General features: G+C 42.2%; 1 protein-coding gene across 45 annotated transcripts in view; it reads right to left on the bottom strand.

The window, feature by feature from the left end:
• LOC124235350 (deleted in malignant brain tumors 1 protein-like) overlaps nucleotides 1–21,833 on the bottom strand; it is a 116,741-nt gene that overhangs the window by 71,137 nt on the left and 23,771 nt on the right. For 36 of the 45 annotated variants that reach the window (XM_046653116.1, XM_046653124.1, XM_046653126.1 and 33 more), the window contains 13 exons: nucleotides 20,374–20,436; nucleotides 17,809–17,862; nucleotides 17,500–17,565; nucleotides 15,914–16,231; nucleotides 15,764–15,793; nucleotides 14,565–14,621; nucleotides 12,054–12,107; nucleotides 10,587–10,649; nucleotides 9,489–9,806; nucleotides 9,278–9,349; nucleotides 6,269–6,340; nucleotides 1,964–2,032; nucleotides 1,649–1,720 (listed from right to left, as the gene is read on the bottom strand). In XM_046653116.1, the coding sequence (XP_046509072.1) occupies nucleotides 1,649–1,720; nucleotides 1,964–2,032; nucleotides 6,269–6,340; nucleotides 9,278–9,349; nucleotides 9,489–9,806; nucleotides 10,587–10,649; nucleotides 12,054–12,107; nucleotides 14,565–14,621; nucleotides 15,764–15,793; nucleotides 15,914–16,231; nucleotides 17,500–17,565; nucleotides 17,809–17,862; nucleotides 20,374–20,436 (1,308 nt within the window). The remainder of the gene's footprint in view (nucleotides 1–1,648; nucleotides 1,721–1,963; nucleotides 2,033–6,268; nucleotides 6,341–9,277; nucleotides 9,350–9,488; nucleotides 9,807–10,586; nucleotides 10,650–12,053; nucleotides 12,108–14,564; nucleotides 14,622–15,763; nucleotides 15,794–15,913; nucleotides 16,232–17,499; nucleotides 17,566–17,808; nucleotides 17,863–20,373; nucleotides 20,437–21,833) is intronic. The other 9 variants (XM_046653128.1, XM_046653137.1, XM_046653131.1 and 6 more) reach the window with 8 other exon arrangements.

Raw genomic sequence — 21,833 nt, 5'->3', positions numbered from 1 at the left:
CTAACACACAGGTTCTGTTGAGATCAAATTAGAAAATATATGTGAATAAAACTGTATCACAAATGTGAGTTGCTATCGTAAGCACAAGGAGATTATGCTCAGAAGAGAGGGTGAGGAGCCTGCCAGGGAAGCTCTAGGCCAAGGTCCCCTTTAGAAGCCCATATTCTCCCGGGCTGTCCTCACACACTCCACGGACACCCCACCTGCCCATCATTCAGGCCAAGCATGGACATATCCCAATGTGACTATCACCTACTGTCAACCAAGTCCACTGGGCACTGTGTGTGCTGTTCCCTGAAAGATAAACTTCTCTTCTGAATAAGGCTCCTGTGAGCAACTTTTGTCCAAAAACTGACGAGAACAGGTGAACTGGCCTGTGGAGCCCTTCTCAAAGGAGGACACTGACGAGCATGGCTCTCACCACGGCTGGTCGATTCCGCCCCCCAGAGAGGTTATAAATAAGCCAGAATTCTCTCCCAGCCCCAGATCGGAAGCAGACTCATGGTGGGCAAAAGCATCGCAATCTCCTACCCCAAATATCCCTGTGGTGCTGGTGGTGGATCCGGATCTGTTAGTTATTCGAAACAAGTCCGAAGAGAAGAACACACTCATCAATTAGATTTGGTAGGCTGGGTGCCTGGGGCCCCTGAAAATGTCTTAATTACTTTTAAAATCAGAAAAAAAAATGATTGCAACTTGTCTGGATTACACTCATCTTTGTACTAACACGGCCATAAAATATAATTTTATATATATATATACATTTTGTGAAGGAAGGGGTCCCTGAAGGCAAAAGTGCCCAGGGACCCATGAATGTCAAGAAGTGACCCAAACTGAAGCCTGAAACAGGAGGTGGCGTGGGGCTGCTGTGCAGTGTTCTCTGAGGAGGGAGCAGAATCTACATGGCCAGGTTAGATCCTCTACACAGCCGTGAGCTTCCACTGTAGTATTTCTTTCAAACACACACGCACGATTAGGTTTGGCCTAGAAAAAGTGAGTTACCGCTGATGAGAGTTACTGCAGGACCAGCCTTCGGACACCAAAATGGGCTGAGTTTTTCTCTTCGCAAAGCAAGTGCACAGGCAGCTCCTCCACAGTGAGGAAGGAAGAAACAGATTTGGGCTCATTCCTGAGACAGAGTCCTAGGTACACTAAAAGGACAACTTTTGCCTACTTGTTACAGTGAAGAGTACAAGTTTAAAATTTTTCCCATTAGGAATTTTATATTAACAATTATAGAATAGATGACTCCCCAAAGCCGACGCCCTGATTTCCTGGTTATGGTCTTAATGAACCTGGACCTTAGCAGTTAGGCTTCCCGGAATGTTCTCTTCCCAGTAGACTGAAGGTAGCTTTGGACTCACTGTCCCCCAACCCAGAAGGCTGGAGTCACATGGGTTTGGAGTCAGACAGATATGTGCTCGAATCTTGGCTCCACCATGTTGCAGTTGGGTGACGCTAGGAAAGTGATCTTTTCTGTGGCTCATTTTATAAAACTGTGATGAAGACGGGGAGAATAACACTTGCAGGTTGTTGCGAGCATCAACAACGTTAAATGAAGTTGTGTGACAACATCTGATTTCCTGCTTATCACATGTTCGTTGTTCCATGAATGTTAGCTCCTTCCCCCACTTTCCCAAGGACTTACCTGCCAGCGGCGTGGGTGTGGACCACAGGGCCACAGGCTCTGCTGTGTCTCTGGTTGCAGGTATTCCATCACCTGTCGGCAGGGACAAACAGAGGCATCCCCAGTAATTAGCACATCCCTATTCCCAACTTCAGGAAGACAAAGGTTTGGAAACAGACCCAACCTGAAGGTCACGGTCAAATATGAGCAAGAGTTCCTGACTCTGCGCCTATCGTCAGCACTCAATGTGGCTTCAAGCCTGGGAAGGTGCCAGCCCAGTGATTGGCACACGGTGCCCTTCCCCCATTCCCCATAGAACTTGTCATGCCAACTTACCTGCTGGAGTAGGAGTTGCAGGCAGTGTAGCAGGCTCTGTGGTGGGCATGGCTGCTGACAGTATTTGACCTGTGAGTGTAGACAAAGAGAGGCCTTGTCCACTGCTACATGGCACCTCACCACACAGAGTAAACTTCTGACAATCAGCCGAGAGAGAATGGCTGGGTCCAAAACTGTCCTGTCAGGGTTTGGGTCTGCTCTTCCCACCTCCTTCCCTGCCACACTCATCCAACACTGGAGATCAGACTCCACCGTGGGATGGCAAACGCTAATACTTTGAGGACATACCCTTCGTTAGTACACTCCACTTCTCTAAGTGCTCCAAAACCACGGTGGACTTTTTCCTCCTTTTCTTTTAGGAGCAATCCGGATGTTCTACCACAGGGACATGCAGTCAATTAGATGGCTGAAAGTTTTGGTTTCCATTTAGATCTTTGGTGGCTTTATCTGGGCTCTGAGTACTCTGAGCCATGTGAGGCTTCCACGGGGCCTTAAGGCAGCCCTGTTTTCAAATTATTAACTCATAAAAGAGCAATCAGAGACTCTATTGTTTTCTTTTTTTAAAACAGCGTCATCAAGGTATAACTGATATGTAGAGAACTGCACGTATTTAATGTGTATAATTTGTTGAGTTTAGACGTATGCAGACACCCGTGATACCATCACCACAACCCGGATCATAGACACATCCAACACCTGCCAGAGTGTCCTTGTGTCTCCTTTTTATTTTGATTTTTTGGGAACAACACTCAACATGAGATTTATCCTCTTAACAAATTTTGAAGTGTACAATACCCAATTGTTAGTCACCGGCGCTATGTTGTACACCAGATCTCCAGAACTTATTCATCTAGGGTAACTGGAGCTTCATACCTGTTTAACAATTCCCCAATTCCCTGCCCCCCTCAGCTCCTGGCAACCACCATTCTATTCTCTGCTTCTGAGCTTCACTCAGTACCTCATAGAAGCAGAATCACGCATTATTTATCCTTTCGAAACTGGCTTATTTCACTTAGCGTAATGTCCTCTAGGTTCGTCCATGCTGTGGCGAATGGCAGAATTTCCCTCTTTCTTAAGGCTGAATAATATTCCGTTGTATGTATATACTACGTGTTCTTTATCCAGTTATCTGTTGATGAGCACTTAGATTGTTTCCATATCTTGGCTGCTGTGAATAACACTGCAATGAACATGGGAGTGCAGGTGTCTCTTTGAGATCCTGATTTCAGTTCTTTTGGGTACATACCCAGAAGTGGGATTGTGGGATCATATGGTGGTTCTATTTTTAACTTTTTGAGGAATCTTCATACTGCTTTCCACAGCAGCTGCACTATTTTACACTCCCGTCAACAGGGTACAAGAATTCTAATTTCTCCACAACCTCATCAACACATCTTTTTTTCCAAAAAAAAAAATAGCCATCTTAACAGGTGTGAGGTGATGTCTCATTGTAGTTTTGATTTGCATTTCCCTGATAATTGTGATATTGAGCATCTTTGCATATACCTGTTGGCCATTTGTATGTCTTCTTTGGAGAAATGTCTGTTCAAGTCCTTTGCCCATTTTTCAATATGGTTATTTATTTTTTTGTTATTTATAGAAGTTCCACAAATATTTTGGAATTTAACCCCTTAGCATTTATAGAGTTCACAAATATTTTCTCCGATTCCGTAGGCTGCCTTTTCATTCTGTTGATTGTTTCTTCTGAGCAGAAGCTGTTCAGTTCGATGTGGTCCTGCTTATCTATTTGGTTTTGTTGCCGTGTTTTTGGTGTTATATCCAAGAAACTATTACCAAAACCAATGCGAAGAAGACTTTCCCCTATGTTTTATTCTGGGGATTTTATGATTTCAGGTCTTGTGTTTAAGTCTTTAATTCATTTTGAGTTAATTTTTGTGTATGGTATAAAGTAGGGGTCCAATCTCATTTTTTGCACATGGATATTTAGTCTTCCTAGCATCATTGTTGAAGAGACTATCCTTTCTCCATTGCGTATTTTTGGCACACTTGTCAAAGATCAGTTGACCATATATGTGTGTGTTTATTTCTTGGTTCTCTATTCTGTTCCATTGTTCTATATGTCTGTCTTTATGCTGGTACCATACTGTTTTAATTACTGTAGCTCTATAATTCATTTGAAATCAGGAAGTGTGATACTTCCAGCTTTGTTCTTCTTTCTCGAGATAGCTTTGGCTATTCTGGGTCTTTTGTGGTTCCACATGAATTTTGGGATGACTTTTTCTGTTTCTGTAAAAAATGCCATTGGGATTTTGATGGAAGTTGCCTTGAGTCTGTAGATCACTTCAGGTAATAGGGACATGTTAACAACATGAAGTCTTTCAACCCATGAACACAAGATGTCTTGCCATTTATTTGTGTCTCTTTTAATTTCTTTCATCAATGTTTTGTAGTTTTCACCTCCCTGGTTAAGTTTATTCCTTGGTTAAGTATTTTATTCTTTTTGATGCTATTGTAAATGAGATTGTTTTTTAAACTTCCTTTTTGGATGATTCATTGTTAGTGTAGAGAAACACAACTGACTTTTGTATGCTGATTTTGCATCCTGTAACTTGACTGAATTCATTTTTTACTTCTAACATGTTTTTTTCCTGGAGTGTTTTGGGTTTTCTACATATGGGATAATGTCATCTGCAAACAGAGATGATTTGACTTCTTCCTTTCTGATTCCTTTCATTACTTTTTCTTGCCTAATTGCTCTGGCTAGGATTTCCAGTATTTTATAGAATAATAGAAGTGCTGAGAGTAGGCATCCTTGTCTAGTTCCTGACCTTAGAGAAAAAGCTTTCAATTGTCTATCACTGAGTAATAATGTTAGTTGTGGGTTTGTTATTTATGGCCTTTGTTGTGTTGAGCCACAATCCTTCTATATCTAGTTTGTTGAGGATTTTTCTCAAGAAAGGGTGTTGAATTTTGTCAGATGCTTTTTATGTATCTATTGAGACTATCAAGTGATTTTTTAATCTTTAATTCCATTAATACGGTATATCACATTCATTGATTTGCATATGCTGAACAGTCCTTGTATCCCAGGGAAAAATTCCTTTGATCATGGTGTATGATCCTTTTAATGTGCTATTATATTGTTTTCTTTAAAAAAGAATCTCAAACAGAGAAAAATATTAGGATTTGATAAAACTCAGTAGTGGATACCCACAGGTTCACTATACTATTCTTAACATTTGTCAGTGAGTTTGATATTTTTCATAACATTCTTTTACATGTGTATATAAAGCGAAACAATTGACTGGCCACTTCATTATTGTGAATAGTCATCTGAATTGAATAGCCACTTCATTATAGTTTAAATGTTTTGAAAATAGACTATCTAAAAGTGGTTAAACCATCAAACTGGTTCCTTAAAATGGGTTGGAATAGAAAAAGAAATGATCACGTAATTTCTTTTTTGAGTTGGCCACATGGTACATTGTATTGGTACAATGTAAATGAGTCTTAAGATGTCAAAAATACACCAAGAGGCTTTTTCCTGATGGTGAAGCAGCTGGCAGTTAGCTTCAGTCAGGGTGAAGAAGGGGACATTGGGAATGTGTGGCTACTGCCAGTAGCGATTTCTCTAACTATTGTTCTGTTCTGACATCCATGTTATCATGTATTTAAGGAAACAGGCTTCACTGCTCCCCTATCAAATACCTTCAGAGGAGGAATTGTTCATTCTTACATGTTCTTGGTGTCCTCTTCCAGCCACTTATTTGCTTGTTTCTGCATTTTTCAGATTCTTGAAATTAAAAGGATGCTGCATACTAATCACATAAGTGTCTACTGGTTTGTGAATCTACAAGCAGTTTTTAAAATCTGTTTTGATCACCAAATATCTCTTGGGAGATACTAGTTCAATCTTAACTGATTTTATTCTAATTGACTGAGCCCCCGAACCATTTGGAGACAACCGTACATTCCCAATGTACAGGCATCATTTAGGCAAGTTCAGGAATTATTTAAGATGTCTATGGGATGGAATGAGAAATTTGTTTACTCTTTCGGTCTGTGCCCCTCTGTATGACCTATTATGATGCAGAATGGCTGTTAACTCTTCTACCCCTGGAATTACTCAACCATGTAGGACCACCCAACTGCATGACTCAAGGGACCACCATTCACACATAACATGTGATGACCTACCAGAAGATGCAATTCACAGTGCATCCTAGGGAGATGGTGCCCTCTGATGTTATGCAATGCCAAGACCCTGCTATCTTGGCTTAAGAAAGGGACTTTCTAGTGAGCAAAAGCTACAAAACAAAAGAACCAAGCAAAGACAGGACTAACCTGACAAAGTGTATGATGAAGCGGCAGCTTCAGGCTCTATAACTAGAGTGGGACTTGGTGAATTGTCAGCACCTGATGGCCAAAAGAAAGCCACATACTAAGGTCTATGGTGCTACTTGTAATAGAATACTCATTAAAATGAACCATTCAGAAATGTCTGAAGGAAACAAAGAAGTAATCTCTGTTAATAAAACAGCCCCCCACCTGTGCAGATGACACCAGTATCTCCAGGTGCCTGTAGTTGTGCCCGGCCTTACCCCTGTGCACACACTGCCCCAGGTGGCTCTTGCTGTCCACACACTGCACATCGTCCAGCACAACCTTCCCCCAGCCTGCCCCAAAGTGGGCCCCAGTGGCGGCTGCCACAGCCTGGCCACACTGAAGTTGGTGGCACATTACAGTGGTCTCAGCCAGGTCCCATCACACACAGTCCCCCACGTGCCCTGGACAAGAACCTCCACAAGACCTGAGCACCTCTCCATGCCATTCACCAGCCTCATGGCCATCAATGCTCCTGGGAGGCACAAGATGGAGAGACACTGGTGACCTAGCTCTCTGAGATCAGGGAGATTTCCTAAATTGGATATATTGTAGGTGATAATAACTCAATTTTTCAGAATTGCTGTCTCTTGGTGACATACCTCATCACCTACAGTAGAATAATAGCCTTTGTAGCTTTCTTTACTGTATTTGGTTTTTCTATTTCTTCTCTTTGGGAGGACTTATCTTCCACAATGCAGTCCAACAGAGCCGGAATGAATATCCCCAGGTCATTTTTAAAGGATTTGCTTGTTGATTACCTGGTGACGTTGTTCATACAGGAGATACAGCTTATGGAAATGTTGGTTCAGCAGTCACAGGCAAAGGGGGAAGCCCCCATTGATAAGGAAAAGTCGCTTCAAATGGGCAATCCCTCGGCTAATGATAAAAGACGATATTTGTTTCTCCAAATGGATTCCTAGCCTTATTTAGGGCATGTGACTGAGGGACCCCATTCCAGAGACACAACTGAATTCTCAACATGAAAACAGGATTTCTCTAATCCAAAGCTTGGCCCTGACTCTACCTTTTATTACAATTGAACTTCAGTTTCCTCAACTGTAAAATGGAAATAACACCTTCCCTGGTTACCAGGCAATGTTGTAAAGATTGTACTAGACCACGGTTGGGGAAACATGCCAAGAAATGTTAAATGGAGACCTTGTGTGCTAGTGAGAAGGCCTAGGGACAATTCAGATAGATTTCGCCCAAATGAAGCAATGTGGGGAAAAATGGTAAAACCAAATTAATAGTCAACATTTTATCTTCTATGTATTTATTATAATAAATTCTCTGTTATAGACAGCCTAAAAATATACTTAACATTTTAACATTTCCATATAATTTTCTCAAATAATCTTTGCACGAGCAATTAGTCCTTGCTCATACCTTCCTTCTCCAGTGCGCTTGAAATAGCTTTGACCCATGACGCCATGAAAAACACAGTGAAACTGACACCCTCCTTCTAGTCAGACAGGTCTCGGGGAACCCAGCCTTTGCTGCCTATGGTTGTGTGACTCTAGTCATTTGACCAGGGTCACGTGTTCATCTGTCTTCTCTGGACTGTGTTGTGTTTATTCATTTGTGAAATGTTGGAAATAGCACCTTCCTTTATGGTTATTGAGCAGTAACAATATTGTGAAAGCACTTAATTCTGTGCATGGCACATAGTAGGCGCTCAGAAAATACTAAGCACAACACTAGCCAGGTCCCAGAGAGGCATCACCTGCTGGTGTGAGCGTGGAGTAAAGGCTGGGAGGGGATGTTGTGGGTATGGTAGCTGACAGTCCATCACCTATAAACGGGTAGAAACAGAGACATCACTGTGACCAGGAGCCTTCTAACTCTATGTAGGAAAAGATGATGTTTACAATGAGAACATTCTGAAAAGTCAGACTCAAATATGACATCAGGTCTTCCACTGATTTCCCCCACAAACAAAGTTTTAGGCAAGGAAGACCTCACTTCACCCTGTCTTTAAGCTTAGTTATCCAGGCTCGAAGGTCAGGTTTTACAACATTCTCCAAGGTCTGTACATGAGAGCTCTTTGAATGCCCACGACTCCATTTTGGGATCTCTCTTCTTTCTCTTTTGGGAGACAACCGGCTGTGTGCAATCACGGAGACACGACGTGGGTATCGACGAATGGACTTTTCAGGTTCTCCCTGGTGTTTGGCAAGTTTATCTAGACTATGCTTATCTAAGCTATGTGAGACGTATGCAGCATCTTTGAGCAGCTCCTGTTTCTCATTTTGCGCCATAAAACATCAATCCAAACAACCTTACTGCCATATCATTATGGAGTCAATTGGGCCAAATCAGTGTTTAAAATGTTAAATAGGAATTAACCCAGCAAACTGGTTTTTGAGCGTGGAGAACCAATTTGTGGTTTCATTTTTTAGTTGGTGCTGATAGAGCTGGCCTCAGTCTTCAACCACAACCCTCAGGCTGCTGTTGGAGGAGATGGAGGCTCCGCACAGGTCGGATGCAGGAGGAACGGTGCCCACACTGGGTGCCTCAGCACTAGGCGCTCTGCTGCCTTCCTCAATCTTGTGGGCTTTACAAGCATCAACTTGAGGTTAGCTGGGCCCACCGCTAGCATCTGATAGGTGGGGTAATATGCTGGGGCATCATCTACTTTTTATAATGCTTTTAACTTCTTTGGACCCTTTTCAAGTGGATTAAATAACAATGGATTCAACTCCTGAATCAGTGGGATACAATTTGGATTTCCCGGCAATAACCACTGACAGACAGGGAAAGGAAACATCAAGAATTTCAGGTGCTGGATAAGCATCCCGTTTTGAAAGACTTCTTGCCCCTTTTGTTCTTCTCAACAGTCCTTGCACAGTAAAGAGCATGTGGGTAGCTCTGCGATCCTTAAGTATCCGTACCACAGTATTGACTGAGACGGTGTCTTCTAAGGGTGAAAAGAACCAAAAACAACCGTAGCAAGCACAGATGGCTTACCTGTGAGTGTGTACAGTGAGGAGGTGGCTTCGGGCCCTGGGGTGTGGGAGGGGGCTTGTGGACTGTCACGACCTGAGGGTTGAAAGACATAAGCATGACTTATTATAAAGGGGTAATTCAATAAATTGCTTAATGACTGGTGTGAACGTAGGCTGAAAATGCCTGAAGGGGCCCAAAAGCAGCAACATCCTGGGAGATGACAGTCCCTCACCTGTGCAGGTGATGCCAGCATCCTCCACGTGCCCGCAGTTGTGCCCAGCCTCGCCCCTGTGCAAACACTGCCCCAAGTGACTCTCACTGCCTGCACACTGCACGTCATCCAGCACAATCTTCCCTGAGCCTGCCCCAAAGTGGGCCCCTGTGGGAGCGGCCACAGCCTGGCCACACTGCAGCTGACGGCACACGACGGTGGCCTCAGCCAGTTCCCAGAGGTCATCGCACACGGTCCCCCACGTGCCCTGGATGAGAACCTCCACGCGGCCTGAGCACCTCCCGGTGCCATTCACCAGCCTCACGGCCATCCAGGCTCCTGGGAAGGACAAGGCGGAGAGACGCTTGGGGGCTGGCCCTCCCATCTCTGGAAGGTTTCTTCATCCCTTTAAATCCCTAGGTGGTCATATCCCCAGTTTACAAACATGCACAATCACACAGTCCTCATGCACCCCACACTAAGAACAGCCAGAATGATCTTCAATTTCAAATCCCTTGAGTGAGACTTTGCTATATCCCCCCTTCCAAAAGGTGAAACTCTTTTTCCAGCATTTCCAGAAATTTCCAAAATTCCTAAGTTCTGCTGACAAGACCATTTTATCTCTATGTTATTCCTCTTGCCACAGACAGGGATAGAAATATGAGATGTCAATATAGACAATGAGATAGGAAACTAGACTATCCATAGGCAGATCACAGCTAAATAGACCCCTTGTCCTCCAGACTACATTAGCTTTAGAGCAACTTGGTCCCTTTGGCCCCATAAATCCTCCATTATGACTTTACCATGTAAAGGAAACTGAGCACAAGAATTAACATTTGTTTTTTGTAAGTTAAGTGCCAGAGCCTCAAAGAGCCACTAACTTAAAAGTTTCTGTCTTAATCTTTACAGCAATCCCATGTGGTAGGGGATGGGTTTCCATTTCACAGATGAAGAAATTGAGATTCAGAAAAGTGAAGAAAATTGCTCTAAATCTCACAGCTTGTCAGAGGGCTATGCCCCCCCTTAACTCTCCCTGTGGTTTCCCTCCAGCTTGGAGAAATGCCTCTCTCCACACTATCCATCAGCCCTTAATTTCTCAGGAACCGCTTCCAGTACCTGCAGGAGGAGGTGTCAAGACCTCAGGGGGTGTGGTCAGCGAAGGCTCTGAGAAGCCGTCAGCTAGAAGGAACAACAAAGCTAGGTCACCGCCAGCCGGTAGGGTGGAAAGAGCAAAGTGGGCACACTGCTGGAAGAACTCTGTGAGAGCGTTCTGAAGCTTTTTGTTCTCTTTCAAGTCCTCCAAATGAATCACCATCTCCATTATCAAACAAGATTGTCTAGCTTTTAACCCATCACTTATACATTCCTCATAAACTCGTCCTTGAATCTGTGGCTCAGTAGAAATAAATCTTTAAAAAATAGAAGACAAACTTCAGAACATTGTACTTAAGGACACCTACAGAAAATAAAAGCAGCCTCTAAAATCAATAATGCTGTGTGCCATCATTCAGTAACAAATTTTTATCCAATGCAAAGAAAGTGAGACAGAGTGCCTGCATTTAAAAGGCTCATAACTCAGTCAGAAGCTAGAATAAGTGTTCAAGTAACTGTAATGTGAGGTGGACTGGGAGGGAGGGATGTGAACAGAAAAGATACCGATAGAGAGGATACGTCTTCTTGTGGAGACCAGGGAAGCTCCCCGGAGAAACAGAGCATTAAAGCCATGGCAGGACTTCAGCGGGTGAAGGAGGAGGGGGGAGGGCTTGTCTCAGGCAGCGCAGGCACTGGAGGGCAGCAACCTCCAATTTAGATGTTCAGGAAGATGAGGTAACATGTATTTCCATTTGATTAGAATATTGTGGTAGCATATGCATTAATTCCAAATACCCAGATTCCACATTTTCCTTACTTATATAATGCAGAAAACTTCCTAAGAAATGGTACGTGAAGAAAAAGGGGTTTGGGTCAAGTGCATTTCATAAGCATGGGATCCTATGACTTCTAGTGGGGATGTATAGGGTTAATTGTATATCAAAGTCTCCTAGACATCCTGTGGTAAAGAAACCTGTTTAATTTGTTTAATGTAATGTTTCCTAAATTCACAGGACCATAGAACTTGTGTGTGTCTGTGTATGTGTGTGCATGTGTGCAATGCATTATTTTTTTTTTTGGTGAGGAAGATTGTCCCTGAGCTAACATCTGTGCAAATCTTGCTCTATTTTGTATGTGGGACACCACCACAGCATGGCTTGATGAGTGCTGTGTAGGTCTGTGTCCAGGATCTGAACCTGCAAAGCCCAGGCCACCAAAGCAGAGCTCGCAAACTTAACCACCACCTTACAAGGCCAGCCCCTGCAATGCATCTTAACATCTTGCTGAAGTAGTGGTTCGGGGAGCATATTCTCGGACACATCTTTAGCTACCTCAACGATCTTGGTAGGGGCTGAAGACTCCCAGCAATGTTTGCTATGAAATTTCCATTTTTGTGCTTATTTCTAGAAATATGAAGCAACTTGTAAACCTGAATAAATATATAGGATATAAGGTTTCAATGTAAACTCAAAAAAGCTCATTTTTACGTACCCACTGGTGTTTGCTCCTCCCCAGTGGTGATAGGTGTGATTGTTATTTCAGCAGCTACAGTGAAAAGAAAACATCAATTAGTGATGAAAAGCACCTCCAAGAAACGAAACTAAAGCTGAGTAAGGAGAAAGCTATGGCGTACGCCAAACCAATTTCTAGCGTCTCTTTGTGAAATACAAGAGGCCAGTTCTAAAGAGCTTAGTGAATTTCCAGCCTAAACACATGATTGTTCTAATCTGGGATCCAGTTCTCATTCCACCACATACTACAAAAGGACATCGGTTTCCTGATCTGTAAAATCAGATCTGATATGAATAGGAAAGAAGGTTATAAAATGAGAAGTGAATAAACTAAAAGAATTATCATAATATCCCCAATTCAATAAATACTTCCTTATTTTGGGGAAAAGCTTGACTCACCAGCCACAAAAACATTGAAATAGAAAAATTTAAAAAAACCTTTACAATAGTATCAAGAACCATCAAATTCTTATGGATAAGTCTGATAAATATGTGCAAAATTTGTACACAGAAAAATACAAAATATTTGTGTGATAAAGACCTAAATAAATGAAGAGATATGCTGTGTTGATGGATCAGAAAACTCAGTATTGTTAAGATATCAATTTTCCTCAAATTTATATATAGACTCAATACAATCCAAATTAAAAATCTTGGCAGATATTTTTCTGCAGAAATTGATGTTAATTCTAAAATTTTATATGAAACGCAAAAAACCTAGGTTAGCAAAAACAATTTTGAAGAAGAAAAAAGAACAAAGTTGGAGCACTCACACTGCCTGATTTCAAGACTTACTCTAAAGCTACAGCAATCAAGACACTGAGGGGGCATGAGAATAATATGGCGTCACATAGATCAGTGGAACAAGAGAGGGAGTCTAGAGATAGACTCATGTATTAATGGTTATTTTATTTTTGACAAAAGTGCCAAAGTATTTCAATAGAGTTAGGAGAGGCTTTTCAACAAATGGTGTTGGAATGATTAGCCAACTATATGGAAAAATATATAACCTTTGAGCCATACTTTAAACTAAATTAAAAAACCAATCAAAATGGATTATAAAGCTAAATGAAAAACCTAAAACTATGAAACTTCTAGAAGAAAACAGGAGAAAATCTGTGAGACCCTGGTTAAGTGAAGATTTCTTAGATAAAACACAAGAGCAAAATTCAGTAAAGAAAAAAAATCTTGGTAAATTGGACTTTGTTAAAATGAAACAATTCTGCTCTTCAAAAAACACTGTTAAAAAATGGAAAGTGAGGTCATAGACTGAGAGAAAATATTTGCAAAACATGTGTCTGAGAAAATACTTATATCCAGAATAAAGACCAGTCTTACAACAAATAAGACAAACTATCCAGTTTAAAAAACAGGATAAAAGATTTGAACAGATGCTTCAGTGAAGAAGAGATGCAAATAAGCACATGAAAATGTGCTCAGTATCTTTAGTCAATAGGGAAAGGCAAATTAAAACCACAAAGAGATATCACTTTCTCATTACAGTGGAGAGACGATAATGATCAGACAAAAAAATAGAAAACCCAAAGTGTTGACAAGGATGTGGAGCAACTGTAACTCTCATACGTTGCTGGTGGGAATGCAAAATGGTACAGCCACCTTGGAAAATAGTTTGCAATCTGTGTGTGAATATTTTCAGCAGCTTAGTAGATAACAGTCAAAAATTGGAAACAATATCTATCAAGTGGTAAAACGACAAACAAATTTTGGTATATCCATACAGCAGAATACTACTCAACAATAAAGAAGAATGAATGCCTGATACATGGAACTCCATGGATGAAACTCAAAAGTATTATTCTAAGTAAAGAAACTCAACACAAAATGCTACATATTGTTGGATTCCATTATATAAAATTCCAGAAAAGACAAACCTATAGGGACAGAAATCCTACTGGTGGTTGCCAGGATTTGGGGATCAGGAGAAGGGGTCGACTACAAAGGGGCACAAGGGAACTCTTTAAGGTAATGGAAATGCTATATATCTTGATGGTGGTGAGGTTTACACACCTGTAACCATTTATCAAAATTCTTTGAACTACATGGTGATTTTTCCTGTAGGTAAATTATATCTCAATAAGACAAACTTTTTAAAAAAAGGGTAACTCTGACTGCATGTAAACAATGGACTAGAATATTGGGGGCCTGTAAGCAGGGAAACCAGTTAGGAGAATTCTGTGTTCTTCCAGACAGGAAGAGGTGATGAGGATTTGGAACAGGACAATGGCTGTCAGATGAAGAGGAGACCTTGAATGCAGCTTCAGCCTCCCAGCTATAAATGGAAAAGTCTTCCTCCACAGAGACCTGTTTATTTACATATTTAAAAATACCAGATATCCAGATTTTTGCAGATATCTTAATAATTTACTTAATATTCTTGTTTGGATGTTTCGCTTTGTATATACACAATCATAAAAATACATAAGCTAAAAACAACCAGGGAAGTGATTCATGAATGCAAAGTTCAACTTACTAGATAGATTAGTTTCTGGTGATAATGCTGATGGTGGTGGTGTTGGTAGCAACGATGCTGATAATGATGACACGGATGATGATGACAATGGTGATGATGATGGCAATGGTGATGGCGATGATGATGACAGCAATGATGAAGATGATAATGGCAAAGATGATGATGATGAGGATGATAATGGTGATGAAGATGATGATAATTCCGCTTCTATTTATCAAGATAAGAAAGATTCCTTCTTTGTTTTATTTTAAGACAGAAGTTCTCAAAGTGTGGTCCCCAGACCAGCAGCACAAGCATCCTGGACTTGTTGGGAATGCAAAATTTCCCACCCCATCCTAGGCCTACTGAATGAGAAACTCTAAGGGTGTGACCCAGTAATGTGTGTTTTAACAAGCCCTCTGGGTAATTTCGATGCACAGTAAATTTCAGAAACCACTGCTTTAGGATAGAAAAGAAATGATTGAAATGGTCGCATGATTTTCCCTAACGGCAGAGGTACTCTAAAATCACATAAGCATAAATTTTCAACTGCTGTCATTTCTTTGCCTGTTGGAAGGCTCAGTCCCCACAGACTCCAGAGGGATGATTTTCTCATCGAATCACTCTAGAAAGTAAATGGCAATTTTCTCTCAAATAAGTGATTCATGATGACTGATGGGTGTGGTCATAGAAAACTATATTCTAAAGTCAATGACTATTAATTACAGGCCTTCAAGGGCTGTATCTTGTCTGCAGCTGTCTGGTAATTTAGTTCTGATTTGGGAGGATTCCTGCACCCAGTGATCGGATAGTTAGCTAATTCCTAAACTCCCTCTTTGCCGATGTTGCCGGTCAGTGTTCAGCTCTCCACCAAGCTGCGCTAAATGGTGTCTTGGATCTACCCTGGGGCAGCTGCACGGAAGAGAGGCCGTTCAGGCCAAGATTGGCAGGTTTCATGGAGAAGGAGAGCATGAGCACATGAGAGCTAGGTCAGCATTATGTATCTGTGCTCCAAGTTTCATCTGTTAGGGTGGGTTGAACTATAGACAGGGAAAACCTTTTAGGTTTCAAGCAACATGGATCAATTAAACCAGCCTCTGTAAACTGCTTAAAGCTTGATTTAACAGGGTCATTTTCATTCTATTTCTACCACACAGAATAGTAGCCAGACAGAACTGGAAGTGAGTAGAATGAATAGGAATAGCCCAAATCAGTCTTACCTGGAGGGGAGGGGTTTACCGTAAGAGCACCTGTTAGTGTGGAGAGAGGAAACCGTCAGCCCTCACAGGAGGAGGCCACTGGCTCACTCCTCATTTTCTGTAATGACCCATTCTGTCCATGAGTCATCAAGAATGCAAAAGACCCCTCACCTGAGCAGATGACTCCAGCATCCTCCTCGTGACCACAGTTGTGAGTGAACCAGGTGTCGTGGGCACACAGGGCCAGGTGGCTCTCCTCTCCACTGCAGTGCACATTGTCCAGGAGAATCTTTCCAAAGCCTGGGCCGAAGTGGGCGCCCAGGGGGGCAGACACTGCCTGGCCGCACCCAAGCTGTCTGCATACGACGTGCGCCTCCTCCAGACTCCAGCCGTCGTCACACACCGACCCCCAGGTGCCCTGGTAGGAAACTTCCACCCGTCCAGAGCATCTTCCAGTGCCATTTACCAGCCTCAGCTCTGGCCAGTCTTCTGTGGAAACAAAAATAAATGTACGTTTTTGAAACTTACCTATTGAACTCGCTCTGTTTGCCTGGCTTACAAATTAAGGGAAATCTTTTGATTCCTCCACATGTAGAAGAGTATTGTAGGAAAAAATTGCTAATAATTACACATGTGATGTGCTCTTTATTAGTCACTCAACAAAGCAGATTAGATTGTAGAATATGTATTTCTCATGCATTGGTGCTTTAGGACTTGACATCAGCAGAGCGGACATGAAAAATTGATGTATTCTGTCAGTGGAGAAATGCATAAATTAAATGGCTTATTAAAAAATGTAACACTACAACAGTTAAAAGCAGTGAAACGTATATATATGTATTTATATAAATGTGGATGAACCTCAAAAATGTAACATTAAGTAAAGAATAAAAGATACTGAATGGTATATAGGCACTAATATAATTTGTGTGAAAGAGCAACGTAAAATAACATCTACAGAGATCACTTCATATTTGTAAAAATATTAAAAGTGAACTATAAAGATATTCACAAAATTCAAGAGTGTGCTTGTCTCTGAGGAAGAACGAGAGAACAGAGACTGAGATTGGGGAAATTAGGGAACTTCAAATTTATCTACAATGTTTTATTCCTTTTATTTTTCCAAAGATTGGCACCTGAGCTAACATCTGTTGCCAATCTTCTTTTTTTTTCCCTTCCTTCTTCTTCTCTCCAAAGCCCCCCAGTACATAGTTGTATATTCTAGTTGTGGGTCCTTCTAGTTGTGGTATGTGGGATGCTGCCTCAGCATGGCTTGATGAGTGGTGCCATGTCCGCGCCCAGGATCCAAATCAGCGAAACCCTGGGCCGCTGAAGCGGAGCGCATGAACTTAACCACGCGGCCACGGGGCCGGCCCCTATAATATTTTATTTCTTGATAAGGCTGGAAAACCAATGCAACGAAGTGTAAGCGTCAGTCATGTCTAAGTAAAGGAGACATGGTTATTTGCTTCCTCATTCTCCATATTTTCTGAACTTTGAAGAGTTTCTCTGGAAACAGGAAAGTGAGGATGTCATGTGCCATCATGTCTGGCACATGTGCCATGTGTCATGTCTGGGGGCCCAGCCAATCAGCCCCAGTCCTGGAGGCTGGGTCCCTTCTTCCTCTCCCTAAGGCCTTTCCCCAGGCACCTCCGAGGCCTCCAACTGTGCAGCTCCCTTGGGTCCCTCCCTGGTTGTGACCATCCCCCGTGGAGTTTGCAAGAGCAATGGCGCATCCTGAGAGGAACGCTGCTGACCTGATGGGCTGGGCCAAGGAACACTGGCTCTGCGACTCGAAGACAGTGAGTCAATCACAGGGACAGCTAGAACAACAAGGAAATGGTGGTTAGGACTGAAGCTTCTCTTCCTGAGACAGACACAAGGACATAGCAGAAACGGACTCAACTAGCAGCTGGTGAAGGGCCATCCCTCCATCCCTTGGAAGGGAATTTCCCCTGACCCTGAGGTTCGACTCATCCTTCCTATGGGCTTAAAATGCTGGAAGTGGCATATGCAATGTAACACACCCATTTTTTGTCATCTTAACTCATAGCTCACTGACCTACCTGATGCTAAGGTTGGGTGGTTAACGTCTTCCAGGATGGTGGAAGTTGAGAGGGCTGTTTGGAAAACAACAATACAAGGAAAATGACTCTTGATATTTATACTGAATGGAAAGGGAAAGACTATTTTCTTCTGCTTTACATTTCCAGGAGAAGAATTCAATTAGCTTTATACAAGCTCATCCAACATAGAGAATTTTAAAAGCAACCAGCATCCTTGTAAACATTATGCCAGGCACAAAAGGCTACATACTGTATGACTCCATTTGTGTGAAATATCCAGAAGAGGTAAATCGATAGAGATAGAAAGCAAGTTGGTGATTACCAGGTGCTGGGGGTAGCAATTGTGACAAAATGGCCATGGCTACTAGCGAAGAGCAGAAATACTGTACCCTCTTCACCCAGCTCATCAGTCATGCAGCAGAATTCCCTCTTCCTTGAAGAGCGCTCCTTCACAGGACTCACCTCAAGGCACAGAAGAAGCCTACACTCACTTTACACAGCTGTGCACCGCGCTGTCACCTAAGGGCTTTCCACTAACTCCCCGATTTAATCCGCACAATAGTTCCTTGAAATGCGTAGCTATTATCCCCATTTTTCAGATAAGGAAACTGAAGCACAAAGAGGTAAAAAAGCCTAGTGAGCGTCACACAGCCAGGAGGAGAGACTGGCTCCAAACCCAGCAGTCCAGCAGTTGGCTCTGAACATTGTACTAAGTAAATGGACTATGCCACACAGGTTTCAAAAGAATCCTTAGTCCTTTAGACATGAGATCTAAGAATTTAATGTGTTCACTCTCTCTTTTGTTAACACTTGGAAGTGGACATAAAGGTGCAAACTTGGATCAGCTGAGTGGTATACATTTATTCAAGCTTTTACTTACTTACTCATTTAACAAGCATTGAATGCCCACCAGACAGCAGACAGTGTTCTCAAGACTCTGTGTGTGTGTGTGTCATGTGGTTGGGGACAATGTCAAAGATGATAACAATATGGATTCTGCTCCCAGAAGCTGACAATGTCACTAGAGAAACAAGTAGATACACACAGAATTGTTCAGGAAAGGGATAAGAGCAAAAAGTTAGGACAGATGACGAGCTGTGCAAATCTAGCCAAGGGAACCACCCTGCCAGCTTGGGATGGGGAGGACTGGACAAGGAGTTCTGGGGGACTGAGGCTGGGGTCTCAGGGGGCACCCTAAAGGCAATGGACATGTGGGTTTGGGAGAAGTAAGTGCAAGAGTGAGAAAACAAATGCAGGCCTGGCTCAGAGATTAGCCCATCCTTTTACTCCAAGTGCCCATCATGTCAAATGGATCCTCATAGTTTCTGAATAGGCAACACGCCTAGTCAGTCTTTTTAGTAGTTTGTAGGATTTTAATGTGGTTTTGAGAGTTAAAAGAGTTCAGAGATTAAACTCTAGGGCTCCGAGGTCAGATTGTGTTACCATTCCATCAACTTTGGGGACAATATTTAACCTATTTGAGCATGAGTTTCCCCATTTAGAAAATGGGGATTATGGAAGTTCCCTCATCCGGCTGATGGGAAGATTAGATAAGAAAGTCCTCATAGGGCAGTCAGCATGGGGTTGACACTGCATAAGGCAGTGCTGTCCAAAAAAACAAAGTGTGAGCTACATACGTAATCTTAAATTTTCTGGTAACCACATTTCAAAAAGCGAAAAGAAACAGGTAAAGTTAATTTCAATCATATATCTTATTTAATCCAATATAACCAAAATATTACTTCAGCAAGTAATCAATATGAAAAATGTTAATGAGAGCAATTCTACATTCTTTTTATTTCAGCAAGTCTTTGAAAGATCTAGTGTGTATTTGACACGCACGGCAGGTCACAGTTCTGCTGAGCCACATTTCACGTACTCGGTAGCCACATGGACAGTGCAGGTATAAGGGCTTACTTAAGATTACCATCAGCATTGTCAGCATATGAATTATACGGTGGTATGATTGAAATGTCAGCAGTTACAGATGATGAAGGAGTGGAGTTGGCATCAACTGGCATGATGATAAAATGAAATGGCCTGTATTGGTGATCACTGCTCACCACGACATAAGAAGAGGTGTCCCATTTCTGTGTGACTCACTGGTATAGGAAAAGAAGTCTCTCCAGGTTGGACACTTCTCAGACATTAGGCCAGATGCTCTAGTTTATTTCTTAAATTCAAAAGATGTGAGGTGACCCTTTTAGTAATCTCTCTCTCTTTCTCTAACACACCGCACACAAAGATGCACAAAGACACACAAAGACACATCCACACCCTACCTCTTTTCCTCTTACTGTTTATCTTTGTGAAAACATGTGACATGAGGAGCCTTGTGTTACGATGTTCTTTAACAATAAAATCTTAGATAACCAAACATAGAGTGAAGCTGGACAGTGTGAAACCCAGGCCACCTCAGGGTTCTCTTGCCCCTTTCTCCTCAAATCATTCAATCTCAAATGGAACACTAGAGGTTTCTAGAGATGGTGGCAGAACCATATCACGACACCGCAACTTAGGAGCTATGATAAATCTGGTAACGGCGATGGTGGGGGGTGGTCCTACCTGATGTTGTTGGATGTGTTGCAGTTACAGAAGAGAGCTGAGTTGAGACAGCAGCAGGTAGAACTGTCATAGAGAAACACTTGTCAACAGTAAGTAACTTCTCACAATGACTTGAGAGAAAAGTGACCAGCCAGGGCCTCCGTGTGATTTCATAAAATGTAGTTTTGCCTCAGCTCTGAAGTGACCACTGCTTAAGTGATGGAAATGTGAAATCACTTCTGGTCCTCAATCCTGTTAGGCTCGACCATCCCCATCCTCCCTCTCCCAGACTCAATGTCCAAGTGCAGGTATTTGGTGTTTTGTGACAATAATTGTGTGTTTTGGGTCTTAATAGTGCCTGTAAGAATTGGCTTGGTGGTCTGGACCATCAAGATCCCCCGGTACTTTTATTCACTAGCTCTACTCGTTTCATTCCTCAGTCAGTTTTATCACAGACATGTCTCTCTGTCATAGGTGTTGCCCTAGCATGAAACCTCTCCACAGATCCAGAGTCTCCCACATTCTCTCCTGGCTCCAGACCTGACTCCACACTGTATCTGACCCTGAGAATGACTTCCCGTATTCATAAGGAACACTGACAGAAGAAACAACAGAGTGTGGACAACCATTGCTTATCTCTGTATTGACTTGGGTAGATGCTACCCCTCTCTTATCACACTTTCTTCCCTCCCCTTGCTGTTTGGGTCACTATATTTCAAGGTACATCCTGAGTGATATGTCCATTTCTGCGCCACTGAGCAGTAGCAACCACAGAATTGTATTTAATTATGTGGGAGGCAGAACATTGGCTGCTCACAGATGTCCATGTCCTAACCCCTGGGACCTGTGAGTATGTCAGGTTGCATGGCAAAGGAGAGTTGAGGCAGCAGATGGAGTTAAGGTTGCTAATCAGCTGCCTTAAAATAGGGACATTATCCTGGATTATCCGGGGGGGCCCAATGTCATCACAAACACTCTTAAAAGTGAAACAGAAGGCGGAAGAAGAGAGTCAAAGAGAAACTTGAAGACACTACACTGTTAGCTTTAGAGGAATGAGGCCATGAGCCAAGGAATGCAGGCAACCTCTGGAAGTTGGAAAAGGCAAGGAACTGGATCCTCTTCTAGAGCCTCTGGAATGGACGTCACCTGGCTGACACCTTGATTTTGGCTCAGTGAGCCCATTTTGGACTTCTGAGCTTTAGAGCTATAAGATAAATTTGTGTTGTTTAAGCCACTAAGTTTATGGCAATTTGTTACAGCAACAATAGGAAACTCACACAATAAACAAATATTACATGTGATCAAATGATGCTTCTTCCGGAGCAAATCTGAAACACGTCAGTTATGAAAATGGAGAGATATTGGATACTCTCGGAGCAGTTTCTAAAATGAAGCTTAAAAACAATTATAAAACCGCTATGTTCAAAACGGTTTCCAGTATTTTTAAAATGGCATTGTTATCTCATTCTTTTTTTTTTTTT

This window comes from Equus quagga, chromosome 2, assembly GCF_021613505.1.
Source record: "Equus quagga isolate Etosha38 chromosome 2, UCLA_HA_Equagga_1.0, whole genome shotgun sequence".
Classification (NCBI taxonomy): Eukaryota; Metazoa; Chordata; class Mammalia; order Perissodactyla; family Equidae; genus Equus; species Equus quagga.
The sequence above is the reverse complement of the archived record's forward strand: the minus strand, read 5'-3'. Positions and strand labels throughout refer to the sequence as shown.